At 44.0% G+C, this 20,603-nt stretch overlaps 1 protein-coding gene across 2 annotated transcripts; it reads right to left on the bottom strand.

Moving 5' to 3' along the window:
* Positions 1-1,011: 1,011 nt before the first annotated feature.
* Positions 1,012-20,373, bottom strand: wu:fi04e12 (desmoplakin). Of its 2 annotated transcripts, none has more exons than XM_027000553.2 (24): positions 20,031-20,373; positions 18,331-18,427; positions 17,161-17,294; positions 16,281-16,410; positions 14,375-14,500; positions 13,917-13,976; positions 13,601-13,768; positions 13,308-13,412; positions 12,247-12,342; positions 11,882-12,007; positions 11,511-11,663; positions 11,029-11,183; positions 10,821-10,947; positions 10,036-10,222; positions 9,637-9,845; positions 9,195-9,373; positions 8,971-9,109; positions 8,601-8,794; positions 8,341-8,503; positions 8,101-8,184; positions 7,842-7,949; positions 7,644-7,742; positions 5,674-7,500; positions 1,012-5,058 (listed from the first exon to the last, which is right to left on the bottom strand). In XM_027000553.2, the coding sequence occupies exons 1-24, from the start codon at positions 20,219-20,221 to the stop codon at positions 1,804-1,806; spliced, it is 8,112 nt and encodes a 2,703-aa protein (XP_026856354.2). In that variant the 5' UTR covers positions 20,222-20,373; the 3' UTR covers positions 1,012-1,803. The 2 variants fall into 2 exon arrangements, with proteins under 2 accessions (XP_026856354.2, XP_026856363.2); XM_027000562.2 differs by having other exon boundaries at positions 1,013-5,058; positions 7,003-7,500.
* Between the last annotated feature and the right edge of the window lie 230 nt (positions 20,374-20,603).

Raw genomic sequence — 20,603 nt, 5'->3', positions numbered from 1 at the left:
AATGTATTCCATTTAATCATGCTGGATCTGTGGGTCTTTGTTGTCTTGTTGGTTTGAGCATGTGAGTAATGTAAAAGAAAATTGTAATAATCTTTCAGCGTTATCTTAGTCAGCGAGATAAATACCATGGGACTGATTTACATATGCTATTTATTGGTGTGATCCTGGACAACCAGCCATAATTTTCTGCTTATGTTATTAGTGCAACCTTGACAAGCAGGTTTGTCCTGTACAACATCAGGACACAGCCATTTCTTTCCAGAGAGGCCACTCAGTTCCTTGTCCAGTGCCTTGTCATTTCCAGACTGGATCACTCCAACTCACTCTAGGCAACTCCCTGTGCATCCCACTAGAGTCTTGTAGCTGGCCCAGAATGCAACTACATGTCTCAAAACTTTCCAAGTTCACAAACACATCAGTTCACTTCTGTATTGCCTTCACTGGCTTCCTGTGGCTGCCTGAATAAGATTTGAAAAATCTGATGCTCTCCTACAGAGCCAAAAGTGAAGTGGCCCCATACAACCCTGGTCTCACTTGCACCATATCACACCCTTCAGCTCATCCTGAACCTCCACCTCTGAAGAGACAGGGATACACACCTCAAGACTCTTCTGCACTAGCATCCATGTGGTGGAATGAATTTTGTCTGTCCATTCAGCTGAGTCCTTGAGTCATTTTCTTCTTTATACATAAATGGAAGCGCCTTAAAAAAGCACTTGAACAATCCATAGGTACATCAAAGTCAATTGACATTCTGTATTTAATAGTCTTACTATTAAGTATTTTATATAAAACACACACATATAGACACATTGTGTGTGTGTGTGTATGTGTGCGCGCACACACACACACACACACACACACACACAAATTTCTAGTATTTATCCCAAAAAAACCCCAAACAAACCAAAAAACTCTTCTAATTATGCCTGAATACAACTTGAGCAAAGGAGGGTTAAGGGCCTTGCTCAGGGGCCCAGCAATGGGTATATCTAAAAAAACAACAACAACTGTACTGACTTCTTGTCTCTGATGGTGTTTGTTGGTATCCTTTTTGACCTAATTAATTTGTTTTTAACATACCTACCTTTGGCTGATGCTTAACATTTTACAATACATAACAAAAAATAAATAAAAATCACAAAGGTTGCAGTAATTAGTTTTTATTATTGAATTAGAGAAACAAATCACTTAGGATATATGTTAAAAAAATATAGTAGACAGAGAGGGCAACAGCTACACCTATTTTAGAGAAGAAATAATAATCTCCATTTCATGAACCATAAAACAGTATAAAACATTGTCAATTGACAGTCTAAGCTGTCATTACAGTGTAATGACTTCCTTACATCACAGTAATTATTTCCTTACCCACACTAGTTCAAGAATATAAATGCATGTTATTTATTGTTATTTTTTAAATCACCCCTAAAGCCACTCTTACATATCTGAATAATGATCTAATATAAAATGCATTACAGGCACATACAGCCACAGTGGATAATCATTTATCAATCAAAACAGTTTGTCACTAATGATACTAACATTGATATTTTCATGTAAGAGAGACTGATTTAAAAATCATATTTGCAGTAAAAACATGTAAATACTTTGTAATTCTAAGAATTAATGCTTTCCTATTTTAAATGAAATATATTTGCAGTCGAGTTTAAAATTGTGACCATGTCACAGCTACATATATTTTTTAGAATTATTAATACAATTTGGAATGTGTTTTGTATTTTAATGAAGTACATTTTTATTATTCCTGTGTTTAAGATGACAGTAGTTTGTAAATTTTACTTACGACAGAGAACTATTGCTGAAAGAGGTTTTGCTGTAGCTAAAACTGCTGTATCTGGAGGAAGATGTGGTGGAGAACGTGTGATCCGCACTACCTCTGCTGGATCCGCTTCGAGAGTTTGGACCAGAGCTCAGGTTTGAGTTGTATGGACTGCTGATGTCACGTGAGGATGCAGTAGCAGCAGGAAGCATGCGTATACCTGTTTTATCCTCCACCATACAGGCATCCATAGCCTCCTTGTAAGAGATCCTCAGCTTGGTCTTGGGGCAGGTTAGCATCTTGGAATGGTGCCGTGTTTCCAGAAGCTTCTGTGCCGATTTGCCATCTAGCCATCCCAAGTGTATAGCCTCGTCAATTGTGCATCTTTGCCCATTCTCTGGATTAAATAGGCCTCCAGTCAAAAATTGGAATTCAAGGAAACGCTGACCAGCCTCATATGGTAACCATTTTTCCTTCACTGCCTCAGCTACTGACATCTTCTTCTTGGTCTTTAAGTCCTCAAATCCAACGTAGGCCTTCTGAGCAGGTTTTAGTCGGTTAGCCATGTCATGATCAATTATGCCAATGCGAGAAGCCTCCTGAATAGAGATGCGGCGCCCACTTATTGGGTCTACAATGCCACCAGTGCAGGCTTGTGCTTCAAGCAGCCGTTGTGCTGTGATAGTGTCTACAAGGCCATGCTTCATGGCTTCATATACACTGACCTTCTCCATTTTTTCTGTAGCAAAAATGGCCCCAACTGCACTCTGCTCATCGACAGATGCTCCAGGTGATGTCAGAGTAATTGACATGCTAGTAATGCGCTTCAGGGTGTTTGGTGAGGATGGAGGTTGCTGCAAAGGAGCGTTTCCAACAGATGTTACAGTTTCACTTTTGATTATTGTTTGGGATGTATATGAAGAAGATGCGGAGCAGGAGGAAGAAGGGTGAGGGAGCTTTGATGGTTGGGTCTTACTGTTAATGATGTCAACAAACTGTGTAATAGTAAGTTCCCCTGTGCGGTACTTGGTGAAGGTGTCTTGGCTGATTAGACCCTTATCAAGAAGTTCATGTAAGTCATACTGAAGGCCTGTCTTCCTGTCACTGATGAACAGTTTACTTGTGCCATCTGAAGCAGTGACACTAATCTCCTCCCACTCACATTCCTGCTGGGAAAGCTCCAGATACGTTTCATAGTCAATCATCTGCTTCTCATAGGCTTCATGTACAGTCATCTCCTTATTGGTGTCTGGATCCACGATCACAACCCTCGTCTTCCTTGTACTGTTCTTTTGTGTTGCAGTGGAGGTCTTGCTCTTATCATGAAGTGGCAAAAGCACAAGGCCAGTTTTATCATCTGTAATACATCGACTCTTCAGCTGTAGATATGTCAGATTGTCCTGTGTGTTGGGATCGAAGAATCCCTTTGTGTCATCTCCTTCATCCTTCAGAATCTGATTCATCTCTTCATCAAAGTAACCTCGATGATAGGCTATGTCCACATCAATACGGTGACTTTGTTTGGGGTCAATGATTCCACCACTGGCTATCTGGGCCTCTAGCAGGCGAATGCCATGCCCTTTCTCAATTAGACCTCGCTCAATTGCCTGGAAGAGGGATATGACCTTGTCAGTCATAGGATCTTTATATCCAGTGACTGCTTTCTCAGCAGAGAGGAGCTTTTCTTTGAACTCCACACCAACAAGGTCCTTCTTACAGGCTTCCTCCACTGTGTAATACTGGTTGCTGACAGGGTCAATCATGAAGCCTGAAGCTGCCTGGGCCTCCAAAAGTTCTAATGTGGTACCAGGCCGCAGAAGGCCTTCTTTCATAGCTTGGTAGATAGGCAAGGTACATTTGTTGGCCTCATCATATACACCAGCAATGCAGGTGGATCCTTGCAGGTAGGCTCTAAGTCTGTGCTCAATGTCTTGGCTAGACAACTTGCCTTCTCTTAGCTGATCAATGTCTGAAGGCTCCAGCAAGTTGGCCTCTACAAGATCTGACACAAAAACCTTTCCCCGTAGGCCCTGCACTGTCATTGGATCTTGAGGGGCTGGTAACAGCAGCATGCCTGTTTTAGCGTCAGATTTGCATCGCTTCTTCAGGGTGACATAGGTAGTACTCAGACATGTATCAGGGTCAATGTAACACATTGGTTTTGCATTAAGGGCCTGATAAAGATCTTCATCAATTAGATTACGGTCCATGGCAACATCCTTGGGGAGATATATGCTGAGGACAGGGTCAAGGATCCCTCCTGCAGCCTCTTGTGCCTGCAGCAGACGCAAAGCTGTTTCTTTATCTATGAGTCCCTTCCTCATGGCTTGGCTGGCTGACAGCAGTTTGTTTGTGTTAGGATCTCTGAACCCAGTGGAGGCAGCCTCTGCAGTTAGCAGTTTCTCCTTATCCTCTTTATCCACAAATCCACTGAGATAAGCCTCTTTCACAGTCATCTTCACATTAGCTCTGGGATCCATTATGTGTCCTGTGGCTGCTTGAGCCTCCAGGAGTTTCAGGGCACTCTCTATTGAGATTAATTTATCTCTCTTGGCCTCTGTGATTGTCAGCATTCCTGTGGGCCCTGCTGCCAAACCTGAAATGGCTCCTGTGCCCTTGAGATTCAGCTTGATATTAACAGCCACTTCCTCGACAGTCTTCTGACCTCTCACCAAAGAGCCCAGGGTTGTTTTATCAATAACCCCACAGTCATGCAGCTGTTGGGCTGTGACCTTTTTGCGGACACCATCAAAGATTATGTTGGAGGGGTCAATGGTCGTATCAAGCTGATCTGTCTGCGTGTATCTATTTGCAGCACCTGGTTTCTGTTTTAGCCTCACCAACTCCTCTTGCAAGGAATCTCTACGCGTCTGTAGCTCAGTGCGCTCCCGCTCGAGTCCCTGTAGTTGGAGCCTGTGACGCTCTTCCACCTCTTTCAGCTGGGCCTGCAACCGCTCCATTTCTCTTCGGGATGAATCACGTTCTCCCTCCAGCATCAAGAGCTCTGTGCCGTGGTGCCGCACATGTTCCTCCTGAGTTTCATATTGCTTTTTCCAGTGGCCGAAATCTTTTCTAAGCCCATCATTTTCTTCTTGCAGTTGCGTTTTCAGACGCAGTTCTGATTCCAGTGATTGTTTGATGCATTTTAGCTCTTCCTCGAACTTCTGCATGTGCATTACATCTTGTTCCATTATCTTCATCTTCCTGATGAGGGCATCTCGTTCTTGCTGTAATTCAGCGCACTGAGACTGGGATGCCCGGATTGATTTTGAAGTCTGCCACAAGAGAAAAGGCAAAAAGATAAATTGAAGAGGGACAAAAAATAGTAGTTAAGAAACATATTTCTTACTATGTTCTTATAGAACCTAAACCTATCAATATTTAACCAATATTTATATTAAACTGGAAACATGATTCTGCAACATGCAGTAGTTCAAAACCATACAAGATTAAACACCAAAAGAATCAGATTTCTATTCAGTCATTGCAGAGTACTCTTCCCACTGACCACGACTCATGTATCTTTAAAGGATTCAAATATGATCAGAAACCTCTGAAATCCCCAACTCTGACAGAGGGAAACATGGAAATGTACATATATGTTTGAAGAATTTGTCACAAATAACAGACAGCACTCATTACAGGACAAGTGGCTGAAGCAAACTAAAGCATTCAAGGGATGCCAAGGGAATTATGCCTTGAGTGAATCAAGTGCAGAAACAGATCATGCAAAACATAATTGATAAAACTTTGCATATCGGAGTAGCAAAGGTCATGTGCAGCATGCAGTTAGACAGAAAAACATGGAACAAGCTAGAGCCAACCCTACACAATGTCCAAGTGGAACTACAAGCTACCAAAGTCCCAGCCATTCTGTAGTGCATCAGTACCTCGCTGGCCTGTTTTTGCACATCCTGTATCTCCAGTCGCAGTTTTTCTCTCTCCTGTGAGAGCTGCTGGACAAGCATGTCGTACTCAGTCCTAGACTGCTGGCTGCTTTGGAGCTGGTGCTGAAGCGCACTGATTTGAGCACTTATCTCTTCATCTTCATGGTGCTTACCTTGGAGCACCTCCTCATGCTCCAGCCGCACTCCCTGCAGCTCTTCGTCCAGGCGGAGGCGCTCCTTGGTGAGAGTCTCTGTGAGCTTCTTCAGGCGATCAATCTCAGCGATTGTCTCATTTAGTGCTCGGGTTTTCTCCTCCATGCTCCGGTGCAGGGCTTCATAGCGCTGGCTACCCTCACGAACCCGACCTTGCTCCTGCACAAGCTGCAGTCTCAGACTCTTCATCTCAGCTTCCAGTGTGGCCAGTCGCTGAAAGGAGGCACCATGCTCCTTCACATTATGGTCAAGAGCCTCCTTCAGCCGCCTGCACTCTTCATCTGCTTGTTTGGCCTCCATAATAGCCTCCTCCTGACTCTTGCGTAAAGTGGTAATGGTAGACGTGTACTCACGCATGGCCTGACTGGTATTCTCAAGCTGAGTTTCTGTCCTCCTGCGCTTGGCAGCTTCCTCTTGTGCCACACGTCTCTGGTCCTCCAGCTCCCCTTCCAGCTGTTTCACCTCCTTCTGGAGCTCTTGGATCCTCACCTGATATTGTGTGATATTCTGCTCTGCCCGATTTCGGTCATTGCCCTGGGCCTCTAGTTCCAAACGGAGGATACTCATCTCTTGTTGAGAGGAGCGAAGCAGGACTAGCTCCTGACAACAGGTTGTATGTTTAGCTTGCAGGTCAGCTAGCTCCTTCTCCAGACGACTCATCTCTGTCTCTAAAGCTCTCTTCTTGTGCAACTCATCCTCAAGAGAGTGCTTGAGAGAGGAAATCTCGTTGCTCTTCTCCTGGAGAGCCCTAGTGGAGCTCTCCTGAACTTCTCTCATTCTGCTCTCCTCTGCACTCTTCTGACTGAGCAGCAGTTGAATCTTGGTCTCCTGTTCACTCCTGTCCCTGGCCTCCTCTGCTGTGGCTGATTTCTGACTTTGGAGCAACTCCTCCAAATGCCTTCTCTGAACCTCTTCCTTGCTGAGGCTGAGCCGTACGCTCCTCAACTCCTCCTGTAATTCCTTTCGTTCTCCCTCTAGCCTGTTACAGTCCAGCCGCAAAGACAAGGAGTTGTCCTCCTGCTGCTGTGAGACCTTCTGCATGTTGGTCTGTGTTACCAGGATCTGTGACTCAAATGTCTGTTTCACCTCTCTCATTTCCATGTTATGCTGTTGCCTTACCTTAGATAGCTCCATCTGCACCTCCTTCACAGTCTGCGTCTCCTCTTCCAACTGCCTCCGCAGATGCTCAACCTCACGAGTCCGATCTGACACAATCTTCTCCAGCTCAATCTTAGTCCAGTTGGCCCCCTCCAGCTCCTTCTGGCTTTTCCTTATGGCATCATCATGTTCCTTCTGCTGAATGTTATACCGGTCCTCAACAACCTTCCTGTTCCTGCACTCCTCCTCCAGAAGCAGCTTGAGTCGCTGCAGCTCTGCCAGGAGATCATGCATATGACTCTGAGAGGAGCTCAGACGCTCCTGCGCTGCATTACACTGCAGGGCTTGGCTCCTCTTCACCTCCTCCATGGAAAGCAGCTGCTCCTGAGATTCGTTCAGCTGATGCTGGTACCGTGAGAGTGCATCCTGCAGCCCAGTGTTCTTGGCCTCACGGTCTTCAACGTCTGCTCTAAGAAGCCGCAGTTCCTCTTCAAGCAAATCTATCTTCGTATTGCGCATCTGTGAATTCAACACAGGGAAAATGTGGGCAAATAATAGTAGACTCACACACACACACACACACACACACACACACACACACACACACACACACACATATATATGTTGCTGTTCCATGCTCACACCAATTGAGTTTTATGTACCTTGAGTTCCTCTGAGCTCTTCAGTGAGCTTCCAAGGTGTTTGTAATAGTCATTTGAACATGTAAGCAGCTCCAAGTAGCGGGCGTGCAGTGAGGAAAGCTAAGGCAAAAAATGTGAAATGATGAAATGATAAGAAACCTGATATGGGGCAAAACTTGGCTCTATGCTCATGGAACTGTGTGCAAAGCAGCACTGTACCTCCTGTATCACTACGGTAGATGGTGATTGTAGCATGCTTCTTTTAATAGGAATATTGAGTAGAGTTTCCAGCCCAGCACTGTAAGATGCCAACTCCAGCTCATAGTCCTATAAAAAGGCATTATTCTAGTCATGTATTTATTTTAAATGCTTAAACAGTGGGTAACAGTGAATGAAAGCAATTAAAACTATGACCAGCTTGATGTGATTGACATTGTCATTATTAATAATGACATTGTTTCTTGATGGCCGTTTTTACCTTGATGGCGTTCACACACACATCACCATCTCTTTGCACAATCTCCACCGTTTCTCTCTTTGCTGCTATTTCAGAATTCAGTGCCTGAGAAACAAAATACACAATTACCTTCTAGATGATTACTTAGATGACTGCTGTGCCATAATGTTAATTTGGGAATAAACTAAATAATTGATTGATTTCTGTTATGAGGAGTACATATGTGCGTCCTGAACATTTCTAGGGCTGACGCAGGCATACTTTCTGTTGGTTAAGGATTTTGGCGAGTGCTGTAAGGTCATCTGTTTTCGTGGCCTGCTGAGCATCTATACGGCCTCTGGTCTCGTCGATCCAGTCACTCAGAGAGGAACTGGACTGCAGATACAGCAGAAGCTGCTGCCGATATGAATCCAGATCGCCCAACCTGCAGGGAAAAAAGAAAGAATTGCATCAAAATACAAAGCCAACAATCAAATCAAGTTAAAATAGTTGGCTGTGCAGGGGGGAGGGGTTTGTCTTGCCTGCTGTTTATCTGTGTCTGAATACGCTTCCAACGGTTGGATAGTTGGCTCACATGCTCGACATACTGGGATAGGTCCATGTCGCACTTCTGACAGTTATGATCAAAGTGTTCATTGTACTGACGTGCCTTACTTAACTCCGTCTCCAGAGAGCTCAACGTCCCCTGCTTTTGTGCAAGCTCAGATCGCATAATCTAGCAAAACATAGCAAATAACACAGCAAATAACACAACCACTTCCAAACACCTCTTTAAATTACTCTATAGCATAAAAACCTTGCCCATAGATTTAACTAGGATCCCTAGTTCCCTAAAATACTTCAATGCTGAAAAAAAGATGAATTAAGATAACACTATAAAGTATGTGTTACCCTAAGAGTGTTCTGGTATTCTTGGACTTTGACAGGGTCCAGTGATGTTGTATCTTTCTCAGTGAGTCGAGCTTCATAAACCTTCACCACATCCTCCGTCTCCAATAAACTCTGCAGCAGAGACATTATGGCCTTCAACCTGGCACAGACAAAGCATGAGATTTTTCATTTGGATTTCCAAACATGGCTGGATTGTGATTTTTTAAGCAAGGTTCTGCCTGTACCTTAGTTGGCAAGTGGCGGTTTGAGACCTCAGCTTGTCAGTCCTCTGGCTGATGAGGCTGAGTTGGTTGCGCAGAAACTCAGCTTTATCTGCATCATCAATGTCCTCCAGTTCCTTCAGTGCCTGATCTTTCAGCCTCAGAAACTCCCCTCCCAAGGATTCTACATCCCTCTGCACTGCCTGCATGCAGCAGAACAAATCATAATCACATGATATTAGATATAAGTAGCTTTTATTTTGTCACATTTGTTTGTTCTAAAGTCTAGAGTCACATTTGTTATGGGCATCTGAGTGTACAAATGAAATTTAAATTTGAAATTTAACCAATTTTAAAATTTAAATTTGAAATTTAGACCAATTTTATCAGTCAAACAATATATTGGTCGGGCCCTAAAGAGCATAGCGTGTATGTGTATATATGAATGTGTGATGAGTGGCCGAACCTGCATGCGAGTGATGTGGCTGCCACACTGTGCGTGCGCGTCCGGACCCAGTGAGATGTGCAGGTGAGTGCTAAGTGCTGACTGCACCCCCTCCAGTTTCAGCTGCAGAGCCTGAAGTTTGCTGAGGTGGTTCATGCCGGATGAAACCTTAGGTGGCGCCATCTTCACTGCACTGTCCACTACTACTTCCCTGATTTGCTGGCCAGATGCTGCACAGTGGGAAGAATAAAGCAGAATTTTCACTTTCCTCTGCCTGATTGTGTGTTTGTGTGTTCGCACGTGTGGCACGCGTGTTTGTGTGTTCGCACGTGTGGCACGCGTGTTTGCGTGTGCTTGGTTTAGGCTGGATACACAGGGGATAGCTATAAGCATTGTTCTTCTGCTGTGTGTTGTACTCACTGTAGGCTGGCAGCTGGACGATTAGCTGGTCGTAGTGTTGCTGGGCTACAGTGTATTGTGTCTCGATGGTTTGCTTGTCCTCCTCTTCAAACATCTCTGAGCCCATGCAATTCCTCTGGAACTCCTGGTAGTGAGTCTCCAAGCTCTTAATGATGCTACGGTACTCCTCTGGACACATCTGAGATAGCTATATAGATATATATACACACACCCACACACATTAGACTGATTTAAAGGGTGAGATTACACACGTTGATAATAAACACACACAGTAGCATTAATTACTCTATATAAGCCAAAATCATGTTTGGGGTAGAAAATGAGATTTTTTTCGTATATACTATGCATTCAAATATTAAATGCTAAGTGTTGAATGTCATAATTATAAAATAATAATATTATTGTTATTATTATTATTATTATTATTATTATTATTAACAATAATAGACATATTATTTCCACAAATAATGTGAAGAATATGAAACAGTTTGTAACAGCTGTTTACAATATGTTACAAAACAGCTGCTGTTTTGATGGGAATGTGATCAGATCTCTAGCAAGGGTCTTTATTCCCAAAGTAGGTGATTAGCACCCATGTTATTTTTCAAACAGTATCATGTTCTTGAATGCATTATGCAGCTCCTTTACAGCTGCCGTCAGGTTTTAAAAATGGCGAGATTGATTTTTAAGTGGCCTACAAACAGCGAATATGCTTAGCTATCATGGCACTGCACAGACCTAGTGTGTTCCCATGGTAATACAGAAGTGCAGTTGTGGCAAGTTACCACTGATATCGTGAGGGAGTTGATGCGGTTGATGTCTTGCACACAGTACTGCCAGGAGATGAGGCTCTTTATGTTGATGTAGAGCTGATTCCACAGTGACAGCACGGCATCGAAATACTTATCGTTCCTGCAATGCAAAATGTACATGTCATGCCACGCACATCATTTCGCACACACATTTCAGGACTTGCATGGAGTGGGTACCTACTTGGTGGCCAGGCTGATGCAGAGCGGGTTGGGTGGAGGCAGCAGCAGGCATACGGATGGGACCTGCATTTCCAGGCCTCCCGGGCCAGTAACGTGCCACTTGCTGCGCTCGGAGTTCTCTTTCAGAATGCCCTCATCACCCTTGTGGATCACCTTCTGCTCAAAATATGCCAAAAGGGGGACAGGGAGGGAGGGAAAGAAAGAAAGAAAGAAAGAGAGAGAGAGAGAGAGAGAGAGAGAGAGAGAGAGAGAGCGAGAGAGATGAAGAGCACAGCAATTTTAGAGAGGCAACAAAAGCAAGATAATAGGCCCATAAATCACAGAAGGCACTATATAAGTTTAAAACGGCTGTGTGCATTAATTCATACTGGCAGGAGAAGCCATTGTCTTACAGCGATGGCTTTTGAAATGAGATGCAACTATGCAGTTAAATGCAAGGCGTGAGTATGCACTGTGGAAGTGCACGTGTGTGCGCATTGTAACCTGATCTTGTCTGTAGTCACACAGGGCCTGGACAATAACAGGGCTGCTGCTTTTCTCCTCCGGGTTTCTCGGCCTCAGTCTTACAATGCTCTTTGATTTATGCACCAGTTGCTGCATCTGCGGTTTCAGCTCCATCAAACGGTCACGCTCTCTCTGACATTCACAGATGAACACGCGCATGCACACACACACACATAATGAATGGCCAGGCAGTGTTGAAGTCCCTAAGCTCCAAAATGTTTAGGTACGTTTTACAAATTGATTTGGATGTAATAAATTGGAAATGAGCCATTGAGCACTGGGCCGAAGATAAGATGAAATCATGAGTGTAGTTTGTGTGTGTGTGGTGTGTGTGAGAGAGAGAACATTACCTCTAGGTCCTTAAGATGTTCTTGTAAATTGTGCAGTGGCATGGTTTTGTCACAGTTGAAGCTCTTGCGCATGGTCTCATGTTTTTGCTGCAGTTTGCCATATGTCTCGTTTGCTTCCGTGAAGAACTAAACAGAGATAGAAAGAGACTAGCTATATACAATAGTGTCTAATATAAAACAAAAATCATACACTAAACCATGTAGAAAACAGTATTACAAGCATTTTTTAAACTTAAAAATATTTAATATGAAGAAATATATACGCTCAAAAATCAAAAATACGCTCTATATTTACTATGATTTTTTTATGATCTTATTTGCTGCACCAACTGACAGGAATGTGTGAGGGTCTGTGTGTATTTCACCTGACTGTATGCTGCGTTCTCCTTCAAATGAACATGAATGCATTTGGTGATTTGAAGGAGCCAGCTCCACTGCGTCTGAAGAGTCTCCATGTAAGCCTGAGAGAAGGCAAGGGCGAGGGTTCAGGAGGGATGAGTGAATCGCACGCAAAGAGAGAGTCTCAGAGAAAGAGTCTAAGTGTAGAGAGAGTATCAGTGTAGAGACTCAGTGTAATGAGGAGGTCTCATTGTAGAGAGTGTCTCAGAGCAGAGAGTCAGTGTAGAGATTCAGTTTAATGAGGAGGTCTCATTGTAGAGAGTGTCTCAGGGCAGAGAGTCAGTGTAGAGACTCAGTATGATGAGGAGGTCTCATTGTAGAGAGTGTCTCAGAGCAGAGAGTCAGTGTAGAGACTCAGTTTAATGAGGAGGTCTCATTGTAGAGAGTGTCTCAGAGCAGAGAGTCAGTGTAGAGATTCAGTTTAATGAGGAGGTCTCATTGTAGAGAGTGTCTCAGGGCAGAGAGTCAGTGTAGAGACTCAGTATGATGAGGAGGTCTCATTGTAGAGAGTGTCTCAGAGCAGAGAGTCAGTGTAGAGACTCAGTTTAATGAGGAGGTCTCATTGTAGAGTGTCTCAGAGCAGAGAGTCAGTGTAGAGACTCAGTGTGATGAGGAGGTCTCATTGTAGAGAGTGTCTCAGGGCAGAGAGTCAGTGTAGAGACTCAGTGTGATGAGGAGGTCTCATTGTAGAGAGTGTCTCAGGGCAGAGAGTCAGTGTAGAGACTCAGTTTAATGAGGAGGTCTCATTGTAGAGTGTCTCAGAGCAGAGAGTCAGTGTAGAGACTCAGTTTAATGAGGAGGTCTCATTGTAGAGTGTCTCAGGGCAGAGAGTCAGTGTAGAGACTCAGTGTAATGAGGAGGTCTCATTGTAGAGAGTGTCTCAGGGCAGAGAGTCAGTGTAGAGACTCAGTGTAATGAGGAGGTCTCATTGTAGAGAGTGTCTGAGTGTAAGGAACACTTCTCAGTGTAGTGTCTCATTGTGGAGAGAAGCTCAGTATAGACAGTCTCAGTGTAGAGAAGGGCTCACCTCTATCTTGTCAGAGGCAGGGTGGTTGCTCATCAGTAAGCTGTCCACCTTCAATTTGAGTTTGTTGAGTTCTTTCTCTTTCACCTCCAACTCACTCATTAACCGCTGATGAAAAAATTAGTACTTCAGTAAGTTTTTTCTATGTGTATGCAAAAAGGAAATGAATGGTCTTGCTGTAAATGGCCTACTATAAGTGTGTGTGTGTGTGTGTGTGTGTGTGTGTGTGTGTGTGTGCGTGCGTGCACACACATATGTGTAGGATGGGGTGTGGGCTGCATTTTCCGCAGTCTTACCGAATAGTCCTCCTGCTTCTTGGGAATGTAGACATCGATGTTCTTGTTGCCCCAGTCGAACATCAACTCCTCCTCCTCCCGGTCGTTGACCCACATGATCTCACTAGAGATCTGCTCGATGATGCCCTGCAGCTCACGTAGCTGGGTGTCACGAGCAAACGACAGCTTCTGCCACCCCAGCAGGAAAAGCACAGCGTGACACTACTGGTCTGCTCACCCCCACCCCCCACCCCTTCTTAGCATATGCCATGTTTTCGAAAACAGGATCAAATCTAATCACCTGCAATTTTGCTAAGGCTAGCCTTGTTTGCCTTACCTGCAGGCTGTCCCATTCCTGCTCGAGCAGATATAGATTGGCCTTATCTCTTCTCTCTCTCTGAAACACAGGAAAAGGCTGTTGGTTATGTGAGCATGTACAGACAGGGTCTGTGTCAGAGCAGCACCGACTCTAGTCCTGGATATCTACCACCTCCACCAGAGTTCAGTTCCTGTACAGCTGACTCGAATGTTCACATGCTACTGAAGGGCTGGATTAACTGGGTGAGGTGAGGTAGATTCCACTGGCTGGTATCGGTCCAGGACTAGAGTCAGGCACCCAGGGTTCATCTTTGCTGAATATCTGTTTTGGTATTTGCCTTTGAAATCCTGAACGTTTGAACATATTGCCAAGTATGTATTGGGGATAGAGGGATAAATATGCATGTGTGTGTGAGAGAGAGAGCGAGAGAGAATGTTATGGCATCAACCAGGTGTATGGTGCATATGCAAACTCACCAGTTCCTCTCGAGCCTTTTCAACCTCCATGCTCCTCTGGATGGAGTTGTGGAATTTGCCGTGATTCATTATTTGCTGCTCTATGGTGGCCACGTCATCTCCCCATGGTGATGTCTCTATCAGACCCTACATACACGCACACATGCACGCACACAGAGAGAGAGAGAGAGAGAGAGAGAGAGAGAGAGAGAGAGAGAGAGAGAGAGAGAGAGAGAGAGAGAGCGAGAGAGAGAGAGAAAATGAGAACTGTGTTTCACTAAGAATGCATAAGCAAGCAAAACTGACTTTGCATTGTTACTGTTCAAACAACGAAGCAACATGAGGTGTTGGTTGTCTATACGTAAGGTGTGAACTGAGAAAATCACCAGTAGGTGGCACCCTCCCTGCTTATCTCACACATCACTTTGCAACTGTGCAAACATTCCATACTTCAACTGCACTGTCAATCATTATTTATTACCACTGGAACTAACTGAGCTGCTTGTTCCTTTCCCTGAACACGACTGTTGTAACATAGAAAATGCCATAACACATACACTTACTACACACTATTATAAACCCCTAGTAACTATGCTCTGATGCAATTGCCTTGGGTACACGGGTGCATTTTATGGATGATGTAGAGACTGTCCATTATTCTACAGGTGGTGGCCCATTCTCAGCAGCACCTGTTACATGGTAGCTAGTAAGTGTTTGCAATTATATGAGTTTATCAGGCACAGGAGTGCTGTTGGAATTTCTACATGTCACCGCCAGGGTGAGAGTGGCCTGCTAGTCAAACATATCTGACCAATAGCAAACACTTGTCCATCTTGCCACAGTTCTGCGGGTCAGTTACTTACCAGTGGTGAAGGAATGAAGGATGGCCATCACAAACAGTGCAGGGCAAGAGATGGGATACAGTCTCTAACTGTATGACAAAGTGTTTCTAATAAAAAATGTTTTTCTAATGAAGTGTGTGGTGAGGGTACATTCGGATTAAAAAAGCAGACTATTAGTTTGGCATGCATGGCACCAGTAAGCATGCTGGTTTGAACTGCATTATTTGCTGCTAAAGCCCATGTCCATTTGCAAAGCAGACTGAAATTGCAGAGTCGCACAAAACTCGATGGGCCCTTTTAAGCCATGGAAAATACATTTTCCTGACAGTTTGGTGGGTTAGGAATTTGTGGCATTCTCACATAGAGAATCCAGATGAAGATAAGTGTGAAAGAGGCTCCTTTCCCTACCCCCACCCTCGTCACCTCCCCCCTTTCCTCACCTCTGCCCCCTCCCCACATTCTGTCTGCAATCTCTGTTCACCTGTCCCTCACACAAAAAAAGATTTACAGTCTTATTTTGTGAACACCAGCAAGTTTTAAATAAACTCTCCAACGCTGTTGCTCAATGGTGTGGGGGTTTTTTTGTGTGTGTGTGTGTGTGTGTGTGTGTGTCTGTATGTGCCTCTTGCAGGGGCCTGGGGTGGAGGTGCACAGCATTGCCTAGAGTGAAAGTGCTTGGATGGTTTTGACTCCAGCTGCTGTTGTTCTGGGAAGTCTGCTGTTTGGCTGCAGCAGACTGTGTGTGAAAGGTGAAAGCTGACGACTTTGCCTCCGCAGGCCATTCAGAGAGCACAGCCACCATCAGAAGGGAAAACAGCCCAGCGGTCCTACAAAGGCTCGGGATTTATGGTCAGCTAGTCTTTATGGTCGGACTTCTTTATGGCTTTTAACTCCAGGCCTCTTGTTGTGGTGTGGGTGAGCACCCTTTTCATCCATTTTCTGCTAACACTTTTTTTATCATAGCTTGGTGAAACTGAAATGCATTCTTGTGTCTTTCTCACCACTGCTTACCATCCCTCTGGGGACAAACGACAAAACAGCTCCCAAGAAGAATGCATAAGAGCCAAAGCGTCCCTTGCGACTACCTTCTGCTGCGTGATCCAGGCCAGGGCATCATGGAAGCTCCGTCCGGCGTCGTCCCAGCTCAGGCTGCCTCGATTCTTCCGGGTCAGAGCCACGTGTATGCCTCGCAGCTGCTCAGTGCACTGCTCAATGCTGCATGGGGGTGGAGAAGGTGTGGGTTAACAACAAAGGGGGCAGAGAGAGTGAGAAAGAGAGTGAGAGAGAGAAAACCAATCACGCCAGGTAACATAATGGCTGAGTCTCAATGAATAGTGTTTACTTGCCTCCAATAAGTGTAAGACAGTAAAGACAAAGTCCAGCTGCTTTGAATTAGGGAGGAGGTAAGGGTAGAGAAGTGAACTCTACTGTTATTACTCTGCAATGCTAAAACCAAAAATGGCAACACAAAAACAGAAGTGCTACCAAAAAGGTGACGTTCTTCAATTTTGTCTCATTTTTGTCTGTAATCCTTACTGTTTAATTATGCAGCCAAAATTGAATCCAAATTTTTTTGTGGATGAGACCTATACACACACACTTGTGTGCATGTGTGACATGTGCTCAGCACCAACTTAAAGAGTCCCACTTGCCTTTGCATTTCCTGAACACACCTCTCTTATAGTTCCATTTTATAGGTGGAAAGTCAATTACAGTCCATTGGTTTCCTTTTCCAATTTGTCAGTCATTCCATCTACCACTCAACCACAAGTTAATGTCTGACATAGGACCATCGCTGACCAGTTATTGTTTGAGTTGTGGAAAATTAATGCATTGTTGTTGGACCAAGTTCATCAAGCAGTGTTGCTGGGCTGTTTACACATTTCAGTGCACTGATGAACTTAGAGTGACCTTGTCAGCAGTGGTCCTACATATGTGTATGTGTGTTTATATAGGAGATCTCACCTGAAGACCACATTGTCGTTGGGTTGGCCCATCTTTCTGAGCTCCATGGCAAGACCCTTCATCTGCTCGATGGTTTCACTGGCAGCAAGCATGCAGTTCTCTGCCTCTGCTGCTGCCCGCACTCCATCCGAGCCCTGTGACCCAGCACCCAGTTCCACAATGGTTAGCCTACTACAATACAGTCTACTATAATACACACAGTAATACAAGAATGCAGTGAAAGAATAGTCAGTCCATGACAATACATGAAGCAACCACAGCAGTTCAGAACATAGTAACGTAATTCAGTTCATTACATTTTAGGCATTTAGCTGACACTTTTTTATCCAAAGCAACTTACAATTATAACATAATACAATTCAAGCAACTGTGGGTTAAGGGCCTTGCTCAGGGACCCAACAGCAGCAACTTCATGGTGGTGGATTGTTTGAACTGGCAACCTTCTGATCACTAGTCGAGTACCTTAACCACTGAGCTACCATGGCCCACACATTACAACATTCATGCATGTTTCCCACCAACAGACAGTGATACAACAATAATCCTTTCACGAAACACAATTCAACAACGCAGCAGCAAAAATCATGCAGCTACATAACTCATTAACACAACAGTCAGCCTACCAGCACACACTGTACCGTGAGCACACAGTAAAACTATGGTCACAGCTAACACAACAGAATACACAAATTTCACCACCATTTCACTGCGAGTTATACTGTGTATGACTATGTATGTGACGAATAAACCGAACTTGAAATGTAGCACTCACACTACTACACAGGCATACTAGTATAAGCCAACCTTCAACCACATGAATTGCCCCACAGTTTAATACCAGAGTCATACTTTCACATCCCAAACAACAACAGACAGACACTACCACACCCCACACAGTAATACTGTGGTTAATAAGTCACATTTCACTGTATGAATTACACAATAATAAAGGGATCTACAGCAGGGAAGTCTTCAAAACCACATTCACTGGTTATTAAATTCACATTCAGTTGACGCAGTGACAGTTCAGTCAGGGTTCATGCTGTATTGAAGCTGATGAGGTTTCACTTTTAGTTTGTGTGAGAAATGGAGAAGCGGGAAGATAGAGATGGAGATTGAAGGAGAAAGAGGCTGTGTGTAAGGTTTTGTGCAAGCACATTTTTTGCCCACCGTTTGCAGGACAAACTCCGCTTTCCGCAGAAACTCTTGGCACTGGTTCATGAGAATGGACGCTCTCTGGTGCATGACAACACCGGGGGAGGAAGGGCTACAGAAGAAAAGGGGGCGTGGTCAGCATCTGCATTTCTTCCCAGTCACAAACTATGCATTTTTTTTTTACTTCTCACTATCTATAACTACTACCACTAGAGAGCTGAGGAATCTAAACAATATTTTTGACCTGGAAATAGTCTGGCAAAAAGTGATTTTCATACATTTTCATGTAACATTTTAGAAGTACACTCACTGTCCACATATGACATGACGGACAGAGAGAATACAGTGCAGTGCTGATGTGCACTATTTGTTTTGGTCTCAAGTTTTATATTGTTTTTTGTTATCCCACTCAACATTTATAAAACATTTATGTCCATGCACAAAAAAAGAAAAGAAATAGGGGCATTATTTTAAATAAAGGAAAGAGATTTTGTATTTGTTTCATATTTGAGAGATCCTGTTTTTCAATGTTTGGATATGGGCACATCATTTACATTACTGAACTACTGAATCGGGATTGCTTTTACCATAGCACCAGTTGGGTATCTTATCCCTTCAGCCAAGTGGCATCACCAGTGGGTGGAGCACTATGAACCAGGTTCCCTCCCAACACACAGCCCAAGTCAGGCAGCAGCACGATTTATAGTAAAGGCTGAGTCAATGAGGAATGGTGTTGCCTGGAAGATCTGAAGTGATAATACTTTCATTCTCTGCACTTTGTACTTTCAAATATCTGCTTTCATATTCTCCACCTGGAGTATAGTTTGGAGCAATTCATGCTACATTCTGTAAAGTTTGTAAATAAAGAGAATTAACAATAATGTAGCATACAAGAATGTAACTACAACACAGAAAAGCAACCTGGATGACTAAGTGCAAAAAAGATCTTCCAAGGTAATATTATTAAACTCTAAGACTAATCATTAAAAAAAGTGAGGTAAACAAACCCATAGTTCTTAATAGGCTCATTCTGTTACACAAATGTCTGGCAAATAATTAGCAGTCAGGAATGTGTGTGAGGACACAAGATAATCGTGCTATTCATTCTTTGATGGGAACTGCCTTATCATTAATTGTTCTGAAGGTATCCGATAGCATGGCCATTCAACATTCCTCTTGGGATCACCAAACTACAGGTCACTTCATTTTCTAAAAGGTAAAGCCTACTCCTTTTCCAAAATGCGGTGGTTAAATGCTCATATCTCGCCTCGATGTTTTGGATTTGCAATAGGCTGGCGCGTACAATTCAAATACATTTACATCAGCGTACGAATGCAAATGCAAATTTGCGTATAATTAAACATAACCAGTAACCCTTTGCCATTTGATGGGAATGATTGAAGGACGCATAGGGAAGTGAAGAAAACAGTGGGATAGCTTTTTGCTCTTTTATCAAGCCTATGTTTGTTACTTCTGTATCACCGAGCTGGTCAGACTCATTTGCAATGCACACAGTGCCATATAACGGATCCAGACATCTTGGCCGAACTACAGACCGTTGGAAACGAGAGCACAAAAGAAAATTTCACCCTGGGGTTAAAACACTAATTTCACATAGCACCCGTACATGTCTACTACATAAGTAACGATCTTCTTCTAACCCCTAGATGTCTGCTTTCTAAACTACAATGGTCCATAAACTTTGAAGAACTTACGCCTGTCCTCCCGATACGGAGCCTCTGGGAAAAGTGAAGCTGAAGTCCTCCGCGCACTCCGGGCCGTATCCGTTACCACCTTGCGCCACTTCGCTCCGAGCATACTGATAGTTCCCGGTCACTAGGTCACTTCGCGAGCCGGCGCGCCGAACGTAAGTGTTCAGCCCACGCTGAGAGCCGTAAAGACTCATGATCTAGTCCAAAACTAAACGTTTAAGGCAAAACGCGTTAAAACAAAACAAGCTTAAGCCGGTGTAGTCTTCAACTCCACAAACTGCAGCCGCGAAGTGTCGAATAGCGAAGACGCGAAGTTCAGCATTGCGCTTTGGCTCCTCTCCGACTCTCGAGCGCCCCAACCTGTGCTTCGCGAAGAGGAAACACGGAAGGGCTCTCGGTTTTATGGGCCGCACCTATATCCCGTTGGTCAAATGGCGTTTTCAGTAGGTTTGTCTACACCCGTCTGGCGTATTTTCTTTCTGGAAAAGAAACAGGCTTGTGTATCAACATGGGTTTTCATGAAAAACCGGTTAATCTCCAAATGACTGATTGATTCAGTTGTTGCTAGTATTGAGT

The sequence above is a fragment of the Electrophorus electricus genome, chromosome 8 (genome assembly GCF_013358815.1).
Source record: "Electrophorus electricus isolate fEleEle1 chromosome 8, fEleEle1.pri, whole genome shotgun sequence".
Lineage (NCBI taxonomy): Eukaryota > Metazoa > Chordata > Actinopteri > Gymnotiformes > Gymnotidae > Electrophorus > Electrophorus electricus.
Note: the sequence above shows the minus strand (reverse complement) of the source record. Positions and strands in the feature narration are given on the sequence as shown.